The sequence below is a fragment of the Ambystoma mexicanum genome, chromosome 1q (genome assembly GCF_040938575.1).
Source record: "Ambystoma mexicanum isolate Mex_15411 chromosome 1q, UKY_AmexF1_1, whole genome shotgun sequence".
NCBI classification, from domain to species: Eukaryota; Metazoa; Chordata; class Amphibia; order Caudata; family Ambystomatidae; genus Ambystoma; species Ambystoma mexicanum.
Genome location: NC_090922.1, coordinates 138,742,969 through 138,755,367, shown reverse-complemented (window position 1 = coordinate 138,755,367; position 12,399 = coordinate 138,742,969). Strand labels below are relative to the sequence as shown.

Here is a 12,399-nt window from a genome sequence, read left to right as displayed (position 1 = left end):
GGACTGCACTTGGGTAACCTCATTGTAGCAGAGCACAGTTTTTAGCAATTTTTGACTGCACATTTAACTTGTTCAACTGAGAATGAGCTTAAACAGGACTTCTACCATATCCTTGTCTATATTTAGTTAATGAACTTTTAAGAGATTTGGGTCGCAGATTCACGTTAAGCTTATTACAATTTCATCTTGATGAAATGTTGCTGAAAACAGTGGGTTAAAGAGGTCAGACCCTTTCCTGCCAGCACGTGCCTAAGGCAAACAAAGTATAAACCTCATGGAAAAGGTCAGAACCTTTCCTACCAGGCATGTCCAAGCAAGCTAAAGTGTCTAATTTACTATTGGCGAGTACCTGGCTGTTCCTTTAAAGTAGAAATCAAAAGAATTGCGCTTTTGCAAATGATTAAAAACTATTTTTTAAAAAATATTTAGCAACATATTCACAACAATTAACATAAATGGTATATGTGCAGAGGATGGCCATTTTAAGCTGCATTACTTTGAGAAATGGGTAGGTCATTGTATTTGCAAATGTAACCTGCAAATTTTCAGGTGTCTTTGCAGCATCGCAAAGGACATGATGCCCGACCCCTATGCATACATTAGAGTCAGAAGCATGCTTGCAACACTAATGTGCGGCAGGCTCCCAGAACCAACAAGGGTGCAGGGAGCGCACTTCAACAATGTGAAATGTGTAAAAAAGAAAGGTATTTCTATCCCTTCTTGAGGGATAGAACGTCAAGCACCATGAGTTGATATTTTCAGAAACTTAAACATACTGTGGATATTAAATGGTGTGCTTTGGAGAAGGGGCCACTTAACAGCAAAGGCGGTTCAACAGAGACTCAATAGGAGAGGCGCATTCTGGAGGCATGTTTTGGCCTCCAACTTGCATCATCTCTACCCAGCATAGTCAACTCGTCAATGGCGAGGCAAATATGGGAAGCTAAACGATGCAGACCCCCTGATCTAGTTGCATGTCTGGAGGTAGAGGGCTGGTCAGGATTAATTCTGGCAATGAAGACCCTAAAAGGGAAGTGAATTTTATAAGTGAGATGTGAACTTGGCCATTTGATCTGGATTCCCTCCCAAAAGGAACACTCAGTGAAGAACAACCAGTTAATGGTTGTGAACATGCCGAGTCTTTGGGTAAGCTTAAGATGCCTGCATCTATCCGCAGAAGCGTAAGAATTGCCCTGCTGTTAGAAGCACTTTTAAGCAATACGACGATCACTGTATGGCCTTCCAGACTGGAGCCGGCTGCGCGTTCCAGCGGTACAATAGAGTATGCAGACATCATCTCCCAGCAACACATAGCATGCCGGGCGTTCACACAGAAGGAGCACTAGTGCCATTAGCTCCTCAGGGTTTCTGTGAGTCGTGTTCTGTATCATGCTTTCGAACTCTGCAAACACTGTTTTTGTGTGTTTTCCTATTCTTCCCTTTCACGTCTCATCACCCCCACCACAACTGTGTCTTCTCCCAGTCTTGTGCATCGCAGCTTTTTCTTTTACCGGATTGATTTTCTGGTTATTTATTGACCCTGCCTAGCTTACTGGACTCTCTCGTTGCTTTCTTGGTCCCTGGTATTAGACTACTTGCTGCACTCACTCCTACCCTCCTTATGGATTGTATCTCCATTGGGCTAGCTTACTGAGGTATTTACATTTTTCATGTCTTGCTTGTTTTCTCAAGTCAGTGCTCCTGAACTGAGCACATGGGAGAAGGGTGTGTAACCCTCTGCATTAAGCTCCCTTTCTTTGGATTTGTTCCTTCCGGGTTTTCCTGAACTCTTACACTGGGGGCTCGACTTGGACTGAATCAGTACTTTATTTCTAAGAAAAATAAGATCCAGGGGCTAAATATTTTCTAGCACACCTGATACACGTTGGGGTGTGCAACTCCCCACCCACTGTTGACACCAACTACGGCTACTCCATAATGTGTGAACATATTTGTGTTAAAGCTGCAACTCCCACCATTGAGGATGATGGATCCACTGTGCGATTTACAGATATCAAACGATGTAACATATTAGTTGTGTCTTGAAATAAACTAAGGACCAGATGTATGCAATTATTTAATTGCGAAATCGGGAACTTGCACGCCCAACTGTGTGCGAAATCCCGTTTGTCGATTCATGGTATCCAATGCACAGAACTTTTTCAGGACTTGTGTGAGGTTCGCACAGGGATGGCAACGTCTTTGCAAGCCGTCGAGCACAAGCCACCACGCTGAGCATGGTCATGGCTTGCACAGAGAACTGGGAAGGGGGGGGAACACAAAATGGAGAAGAACATCCAAAAAAGTGGCCGTTACGACGGGCGGCCTGCAGGCAGTCCCTCGTACACCCACAACTGCGTCAACCAACATTGAACCACCCGCGGAGCTTCTCGGCATAGAAATGGCCATGCAAATCCCTCAATCACTATGCCACCCGAAGGCAGGCGTGAAGACACTTGCGCATAGGAATCACAGCGCGTAGGTGGGTTTGCATGTCGGATTTAGGGGTGCATGTACACAACTGGAGTTCCGATTTAATGTAGGGGTGCACGTACACAGTGTAGCGGGGTGCAGGATGGGTTTACGGGGGTTCACACAGAGTTTGCGAGTTTAACCTGCGTTACGAAAGGATCATATGCATGTTATTGGGGTGCTGGCAACAGTTAGGGCGACCCTGCGCATGGTCCCCGAGATGCATGCCTGCTTGTGGGGGACACCATGCACTGTTTGAAGGGTGCGTGTATTCGCGCCTCGGGAGCATGCAAAGGTAGCTGTTCTGGCTGTTTATGCTTTGCGTGGCGGCGCAAACTCAATGAATACGCAGGGCGCACATTTTTATTCTGTGCGCAAGCTTGCGCAGTGACATTCTCGGTGCCTGCCAATTGCGCGAGAAATGCACACTTGTTCATGAATCAGGCCTGTAGTATAATTGTGTTTTGGAGTACAGCGCCACTGCATATGATCACATTATTGCTATAATGTGGCACACTTATAGCCAGCCATATGTCGCCAGTGTAACATATGGATATGCAAGTGGAGACAGACTGCAGATTTAAAAGCACACCAGAATATTTTTTTTCTTTTTTCTCTTATTTGAAATGCCTCATTTACAGGAGACCAAATTAGCTATCTAATTGACTGACTTAATTAACAAATACTAACACTAGTACTATCTCAATAACATTATAATGTGCTCTCCATGTGGAAAAAAGGAGGCAGAAAAGACATGCTCTGAGAGTCATTTTAAACGTGCATTTAGATTATTTTTTTGTTCTTGCTCTCTCTGTTCACTGTCTTTGCAGGAAGCAAAATCTGCATGCCAGGAAATTAGTTTAGATAAAGTTGCTTACTGTAAAAGTGAGCTATTGTTGAAGGAAGGAGGATACGGTCTTTTGAATTTGATTGGTGACACGTAAGCCTGGGGGATGCAACAGAGTTTTACTGGACAAGGTCTGACAGAACTGAGATGAGATCGCTTTGGCTGAGCTGCTGTGAGGAATTCGCTTTGGCTGGGCTGCTGATACAGACCTTCAGAGACTGGGCATTTCTGGTCTCACTTGGCACTGGCTTGAAAACTGTATGTTTTCGCTGTGCCCTTCAAACTGCCAGTTTACGAGGACAACCCTGGGTCATTCCTCGGAGGTGGCAAGGCAAGGGAGTTCGCGTGTAGGAGAGCCACAAATAACTGGTAACTATCTAAAGTGAATTGAGGGTGTGCCGCACGGATGAAATGTTTCTCAGGCAGGAAAAATAGCAATAGGGAATCCCTGTGTTTAACTGCCACATTATAATGTTGCAAAGTAAATGCTGTTTCATTGATGTAATTTTTTTCTTCTTGTTACAAATAATGTGAAGTGAATTTCGTTGTATTATTGCATCTGTTTCTCTTCTGTTTATTTCAGAGAAGACTGTCTAACAATAATGGTAATGTATTATTTTGAAATGAAATTGTTATAACACACAGTCTGTGTAGAGTGTTTTTGCTTTTGTCTTTTTCTTTGGTGCATCTAAAATAATATCCTGCGAGAAGGGGAAGATGTTTGAGTAATACATGTGTCATGTTTCCGATACAGATGGAGTAATATCATTAGGAATTATAAATAGCTGTGTGCGTGATTCCACTCAGTATGTGTGTCTGGTTTCTGAGTGGAATATAACACCATAGTTCTTGCTGGGCGTACATGAATCAGCAAAAAGAGGCCTATGGAAACATAGTTCACTAATATAAATAAATTAGTGATAATACCACAGATTATTGAGAATGCTATATGTGAAAATTGTGGTATTTATGAATGGAGGTCCGAGGCCTCTAGAGATCACATGAACAGTCTAAGCAAAAATAAGGGGTGTTGTATATTGGGGCCACAAATAAAACAGAAAAATTATGCTCACCAAAATACCACCAACAAAATGTATACCACTAAATGATTCTGTGTACTGAAATAAGGAATGGTCCCTAAAAGGAAATAAGGCCAAACCCAATATAAATGTAAGGGGTAGTCCTTGCCAAATTACCATTATTTTTAGCGTTAAGGAAATACCGCCAGGGCTCAAATCTACACAAAATACCCAACAGGCCTTAAAGGTTTAAGTGTTTCTTTAAAACACAACATCCTTAACCTTTTGCTCCGATTCGATCGGTGGCAAGTGGAACATGTTAGCCATCTATCCACAGAAAAAAAGAGCAAGACAGCTTTACTCCTACAGTAAATTGATGGACAAAAGCAGGCAAAATAATTACTAAACTGATGAACTTGCCTATCAAACAATGCAGCAGTATTGTCTTGTATAGGCTGTCACTCATGACAGGAAATCCTCTTAGTTATTGTCCTTTTCACTGACCTTGCCCCTGTGTTGGGGCTGCTGGCTGGGGACTGTCCTGTTGTCAACCTACCCTGATTATTATGGTAGAAAATTTGCAGCATTGTCATGCAGGCTGAGTGGAGCAGTGTCTGGACATGGCCAGCATCAGCGTCCAGCATTGTCACCGCCCAACACATTGTTATTCATGAAAATTGATAACTACCCCTCACGACCTGGGTGATCAGGTTCATGAATAACAATGAGCTAGCCCATGCAGAAATCTGGCCAGTGCACACTGCAGGGCTCGGAGTTAATGTTCAAAGAGCAGGAGACAAAACCAGCTCCTGTGCGTCAGGCATCACCCAGTAAGCAGGGGCTGTGGCTAGGAAACTAGGAGCAGGTGCACGGCGCACCACAAATCTAACTTCCACATGAGAAGGACAGTAACTTTCAGGCTATTATATATGATCCATCATGTGTAAATGTGTCCTAGCTGTGCCCTAGGTCTTCATTATGAACATTTTCAAACACTCAAAATTAATGTCACATATGCATGTTTGTAAGGCACCACTTGGACTGGGGAGCCAAATGTAGTTCCTGGTAGCTGTTGGTTTCAAGGTAACCAGGCTCTCCTAGAAAGAGGTAGGAGCTAAATAACTCCCAGCAATTTCGAACCTTGCACTGTTGTTGTATTACTATGACTGACTCACTGTTCAAATAATAAAGTTGCTAAAACACCACACCGTAATCAAGCTGGAATCAGCATGAAGTGCAAGGGCTCAGAAATAAGTGCCAGGGCTGATCCCTGCCAAGCCTCCCCCCCAAAGAAAATGAGCACTGTACTGAAATATTTTCTGGTACTTTGGGATTTTTCTCTGATGGGAAAGAGTCTCCTTATGGATTAATGTGGGACTGGTTTGCATCCACATGCTGGTGGGTTACTCCCACCCTTGGTGTTGGAGTGTGGCATGTAAATTAGTTATGTTATTTTGTCCCCTTCCCTGGAACTGCCCACCCATGGATATTTACTGCCCATTGGCTGACCCAGGGACATCATTTCACCAAAACGCCAGGAGTAGCGTTAGTGACATCACACGACCTCTGATGTAATTTAACTCAATCCCCTTGAAAAAACAGGAAGTGGCATCAGATGGTATTGTACATTTATGAAGCGCCTATACACAGGCAAGTGTTTCAATGCGCTCAAGGAGGATGGGAACAAGGAGAAAGAAAAACAGTCGCTCAGAGGCCTTGAAATTCTGAGACGATAGTCTGCACAGGCAGAGTAAGTGCAGCCATCTTATTTTGTAGTTTTCTTTTAGGTTGAGAATGGCAAACACGTTGTTACTCAACTTTTGAAAAAAAATCACTATTACTACCCCGGTACTACGTGGTACAAATATCAATATTACCCTCGCAGGGGGGCATTATCAGGGCAGGTAATGCCCCGGGCAATCGTTAAAGCCCTTGTGACTGGCTTGGTAATGCCCCCCACTTCTTGGGTAATACTGCTTAATTATGCTTGGTATTGAGATATATGCCCTGAGGGCCTGCTTATGTCCTTCCTTTACAGATTTCCAGTATAAGCAGTGCTGTTTAGAAGCCTTCGGCCAATGACCCAAGTGCCATTGTTTGGACCACACTCCCTTGTGTACATCGACATAGAGAAGAGAGCTAGCTGACTTCACAGAAATGTAAGGGGATTCTATTGCAAGGCCTATACCAAGAAATGCATGCAGGAGGCTGCCCGAAATTTCTAGCCAAGACTCACCTTTTTGCTGACACTTATTCAGAAAAAGCTCAGCTCAGCCATATCCAGAAATGTTTAGTTCTTCCAGACCCCTCCCAGGATAATAACATTGAATAAAGTTAATGACTGATCAGTCTAACTGATACCTATAGCTGGAATATATTGATCAATTAGACTGATATTTTTCAGTCTGTGATTTAGGCTTTCCCTACAGAAAAACGTTCTCACCTCTTTCCAAAAGACAAACAGGGTGCCGCTGATGATGATGACGGCCGACAGTAAGATTTTCAGTATCAGGGTCTTGTTCAGGATGGCCTCCTTGGCATTCCTGGGCGGTTGCTTGACGGCATCTTTATCCACTGGTTCAACTCCCAAACTGTAAAAATATGTAACCAGGAACATCAGCATCATCAAATGCACGGTTGTAATGTTTCTGACCATTATTGGGTGTATTAGAATGATACAATACACTCAATAATAGTGGCATATGCCTGGAGATCCGTTGGGTAGCAGAGGTTGGTCTATGTATAGTAAAGGTTTTGGAGACTGCTATAACTTTGCGCGGCAGTTTAATGTTTTTTCAACATTTTTTTTTAAATGACAGGTAGATTTGGCTTTGTGCATTAGTGCAGGAACATGGATTAAACAAGAACTGGCCAGATGCATGCTTGTTGAAGAGCATGCATCAGTAGTGCATGTGTCAAGCCAGTTCTGCAGTGACAGTGTTACAGAGATGACACAGGAGCCAACAGGTAGATTTCTTTGAGGTATTAGTTGCAGTTACATGCACAGGTTAAACGGGCCTAAGGACTTCCATTCCAATCTCAACACTCGTCCAACCGCTTTTCTATTGAAAGAAAAACATTGTCACTAGGTGTTTTAGTATTCTGCTATGGATGCTAGAACCTACCCTTTGCCGTCAGTCTGGACACCGGGGGGCCATTAGAAGTTACTTCAGGTAACACCTCCCTTCTTTCAATAAAGCTTAAACAATTGGGTCTGTGCCAGGGCCCCACACCGCCCTGTCTAATACACCCTTTATTCCACACACTGCCACCTACGTTGGCCACCTCATCTTCATACAATCGCTTCACACTTTGCAATCCCAAAAACCTACTGTCCCCCTTGGGAACCACCCCTTCTTTCTTCACTCACACCAACTTTTCCTCTTGAAAGTCCTTTACATGCACATTTTTGAGCCGGTCATACCTCACTTTCATCTCTTGCCCCTTCTTCTCTACCAGCTCCCTCATCTTTTGCTCATCCCATTCAACATATCTGGCGTGCCCCAGCCTGTGTTGTGCCTCAAAAGCAATCAACCCGGTGGTGGCATGAGGTGCCAATTTGGAAGCAGAGACTCCACCTCCTCCTACTTGTCCTCTGTCCCCCTTGATATGCTTATTGCTTATATGAGTGTGCGATCAAACCTCGGGTTCATCTCGGGGTGTTACATGGACATCTTATGATGCTCCACCCTTAGTCCCTCCGAGACGTTCTCTACCACCCTCCAAGTCAACTGAACACCATTGCTGGTAAACAATTTTCTCAGGCAGCCTTCTTTCTGGAACATTTTGTCAAGGAATGCTACTAATGCCTGGGGGTGCGCTTCAAGCACAACCCTTGCCTCCACCCACCAAGTATAAATCCATCATCCTTATCCCTCTATCCCCTTTGAGAGGACCCAAAATATAAAATCGCTACAAATGCGTAGGGTAGGCTGGGTAATTCCAGTGGCCTTAGCAGCTGGACATGGTCTCTGAGACTCTGCTCTGCTTCCCCACACATTATACATTCCGTCACCATCTTCTCCACATCAGTATCCATATTCAGCCACCAATAGTCACACATTGGTCTTCCTAAAACCTAGACGCCCATCATGACCAGCCTCTAGTATCTTCTCAAGTACCCCACCAGGGGGAACTAACAGCGCCCTTTCCAGAGAAATCTTTCCCATATATTTGACTCCCCTTGAATCTTATGAAACCTTCTTGGCAAGACTTCCTCATTCTATCTTTCCTTCCACTGCTCCATACCCCTGGCCACTCTCTTGAGCTCCTCATCCTCAGGCATGACCTATTCCCACACTTGCACACCGACTACACCCCCAGACATCAGAAACACTTGTGCTCCTTCTGTTTCTCTTCCTCTTCATCTCCCTTCTCATCTTCGCCTTCCACTTGATCTCTACCTTTTCCAGACAAATAATCCTCCACCACATTCTCATTTCCACTGTGAAATCATCCCTTTGTAATGAGGTGATCCATCGCATTATCCTTTGAGAGACTCCTTCCAATCCACAGCTAGTAAATAACTCCACAGAGGGCTTATAATCAGTGTGCACGTCAAACCAACTTTTGCACAAGAACATTCTAAATGTGTTGATTGCCCGTACTACACTCAAGGCTTCTTTCTCAATAGAATAATGCACTTCTTCCCCCTTCAATACCCTAGATGCGAGGCTACAGTCCTTTCGGCCTACTTTGCCTCTGTAACACCGCTCCTACTTCAGTCTCACTGGCATTTTCATTATCCACCTATCACATTGGTTATCAAAATGGGGCAAGGCTGATACACCTTGACATCCTCGAACTCCCTCTCACACTCACTAGTCCAAACAAATTCCATCCCCCTTCTTACACAAACCCTGGGTATGTAGGCACACGTCCTTAAAGTGCAGCATGATAGAATTGTGCTAATACCAAGAATGAGAACACCTCTTGTCGATCCTTGGGCCTGCTTAGGGTAACTGTGGTGGAGATCAATTCCTTCGCTTCAACTCTCATCGCACTCAACTTATGCCCCAGATAATCTATGGATTCCAACTAAAACTTGCACTTCTCTCTATGCAGTGTCAGTCCAGCTTCCAAAATGATGTGAAACACTCTCCCTAACTTCTGTTTATGTTTTGCCTTGTCCTCACAGTAACCAAAATGTCATCCTGGAAGAATACAACCCTTTCCATCCCCTTAAATAAGGCATACGCCCCCACTGGAAGCTGGCCAAAGCAGAAACTAGTCCAAACGGCATTCACTTGAACTAGTAGGTTCCTTCTTCTGTCACAAATCACATGAGTTTGAGTGCAGTCAGTCTTCATTGTAAGCTGAAGTCGAGTCTAGTGTACTGAACACCTTGGCCCCAGCAACCAGACTTGCCCTCCCCCCTATATTCGGTAAGAGAATGTCCCGATCACACATCAGTTTTACCCCCTCAAGTCTACACAGTCTGATCTGTCCATTAGCTTTCCTCGCCAACACTATGGGTGATTCCCATTTAATGGCTTCTATGGCTTCAATGATTCCCTCTTGTTCAAGTTTGGAGTTCTTCCGCCACCTCCTCCCAGATTCATATTGGTACACTTCTTACATTAGCCATCAGCTCTGCTCTGTCCTTTACCTGGATCTGGTGGCCATAACCCATCAGATAGCTCAGCTCCACTCTAAATCCCTCCTGGTACGTATCCTCCACCTCCGCTGCTTTGGTTTCTATCTCAGCTACTAGTCCTGGCACAGTGGGGTCTAGTCGCTCTTTTTGTACCATCCCAGGAGTCTTCCATCTTTCCATGAGACAAACATCTGTGACAATGGAGCACCCACTCCAATGTGGTTTTAAATTCTACACAGTTTGTCAATCTGCCTCTCCATATGCATTGGTTTGGACTTTAGGGTGTTGAAGTTCAACCTTACCACCCTTGAACATATCCCACACCTTCCAACCAATCAGGGTGCAGTCAGAGCCTGAGTCAATCATCATAGCAACCGTCTCGTGATTAACACCAACATCAGCATGTGGCTTTCCTCCTCTCCTGAACTTGTCCACTGGACTTACTGAGAAGCTCATCTCCTCCATTCACCTTGATCTGTCTCACTCCACCACATGTAAAATGTTCACGTCATATGGAAAAGTGTTCCATTTTGTTACACTTTGTACACTCAACCTTATATCTGGGACAATTCCCAGAACTTGCAAAGAGAAAGGTGCTCCTACACCTAATACACCTTTTGACACATCCTCCCATTGTGTTTCAATCCTTCCACAGCTGAACTCAGTGCCTTGGCAGGATGTGGTATTCTTCCTTTCCAGTTCTTTGATGTACTGCAGCAGGTGTTCCAGTCTTTTCACAACGTCTAAGATCTCATCTACTCCAAATCTCCTCCTGATTTTCTGTTCCCTGACCTTCTGCATGAACTGGCTCTGCGCATGTTATGTTATGTTACTTTGCATTTATATAGCGCCTTATGTACCATTTGTATAGTCTCAAGGCGCTGCTAGGTTGAACGCCCTCGGGAACCTAAGTTCAAGTCAGTAGAGAGAGTAGAGATAGTCTAAGGTGCGTGTGAGCACCGTATGTGTGTGCTTCTGGTGTGTTATTTGTGTAGTAGCTGCTTCTTAATGATAGGTGTGGTGGTTGAGAGATCAGGAGTATGTGTTCGTTCTGGCAAATTTTATCCAGACCGATTCTGGCTGCGTTAGGCCTGAGGAGAAACGCCTGGCTGGAGGGGTGTAACCAGCAGTGTTTTAGAGTGATGGGGAGTATGAGGCGGATGTTGATATGAGAACAGCTATACCGAATGATGTCATAGTATCTCTGTGTTCTAGTTGGATGGTGGTGTAAAGAAGAGAGTGAGCATGGTGATGGGATATGATGGTTTACATGCTCTTCTAACGTTCTATGCACTCTAGACCATTCCATGTATGTCGCATATCTCTATGCGCTCGAATTTGTTCCATGCACTCGACATCATTTATTAATCCGCATTATGCGCTCATCCGCTCTAGGCATTAGTTGGCTCTATGCATTCGTCCGCTCTATGCACTCGTCCGCTCTACGCACTCGTCCGCTCTACATACTGATTTGCCCTATACACTCATCCACTCTTCACCCTCAACCGCATTACACACTTGTCCGCTCTACGTACTCATCCGCTCTGCGCACTCATCCGCTCTACATACTGATTTGCTCTATACACTTATCTGCTCTACGCACTCATCGGTTTTACGCACTCATCCACTCTTGTACTCAATCACGTTACGCACTCGTCCACTCTACACACTCGTCCGCTCTACGCACTCGTCCGCTCTACGCACTCATCCACTCTAATTCAACCACGTTACGCACTCATCTGCTCTACGCACTCTTCCGCTCTAGGCGCTCGTCCCCTCTACATACTGATCCACTCTATACACTCATCAACACTTCACACTCAACCGCATTATGCAATCGTCTGCTCTACCTACTCATCCGCTCTACATACTCATCCGCTCTATGCACTCATCCATTCCCCGCAGCATCTGTTCTACGCACTCATCGGCTTTACGCACTCATCCACTTTTATACTCACGTACATTATTCACTCATCTGTTCTGTGCACTCATCGGCTCGCTCTAGGGATTTACCTCTCTATGCAAAAATCTGCTCTACGTAATCATCCGCTATAGGTACTCATCTGCTCTAGCCACTCATCCGCTCTAGCCACTCATCTGCTCTAGCCACTCATCTGCTCTAAGCACTCACCCGCTCTAAGCACTCACCTCCGCTCACCGCACTTTTCCGCTCACTGCACTTATCCGCTCACCGCAATCATCTGTTCTAGGGACTCATCCACTCTACGCATTCATCTGCTCTACGCAATCAATCGCTCTGCGCACTCATCCTTTCTCCGCAATCATGCGCTGTACGCATTCATCCGCTCAACTCGTCTGCTCTAGACCCTCAACCGCTATGCGCGCTTGTCATGTTTATACACTTGCCTGCTCTATGAACTCATCGGCACTACACACTCATCAGTTCTAGGCAGTCATCCATTCTAGGCACTCGTCCGTTCTAGGCATTCACCCGCTCTAGGCAT

General features: G+C 44.9%; 1 protein-coding gene across 2 annotated transcripts in view; it reads right to left on the bottom strand.

Annotated features, from left to right (window-relative positions):
- Positions 1–12,399, bottom strand: part of ATP2C2 (ATPase secretory pathway Ca2+ transporting 2) — a 565,565-nt gene that overhangs the window by 53,735 nt on the left and 499,431 nt on the right. For both annotated transcript variants that reach the window (XM_069636233.1, XM_069636231.1), the window contains exon 24: positions 6,782–6,929. In XM_069636233.1, the coding sequence (XP_069492334.1) occupies positions 6,782–6,929 (148 nt within the window). The remainder of the gene's footprint in view (positions 1–6,781; positions 6,930–12,399) is intronic.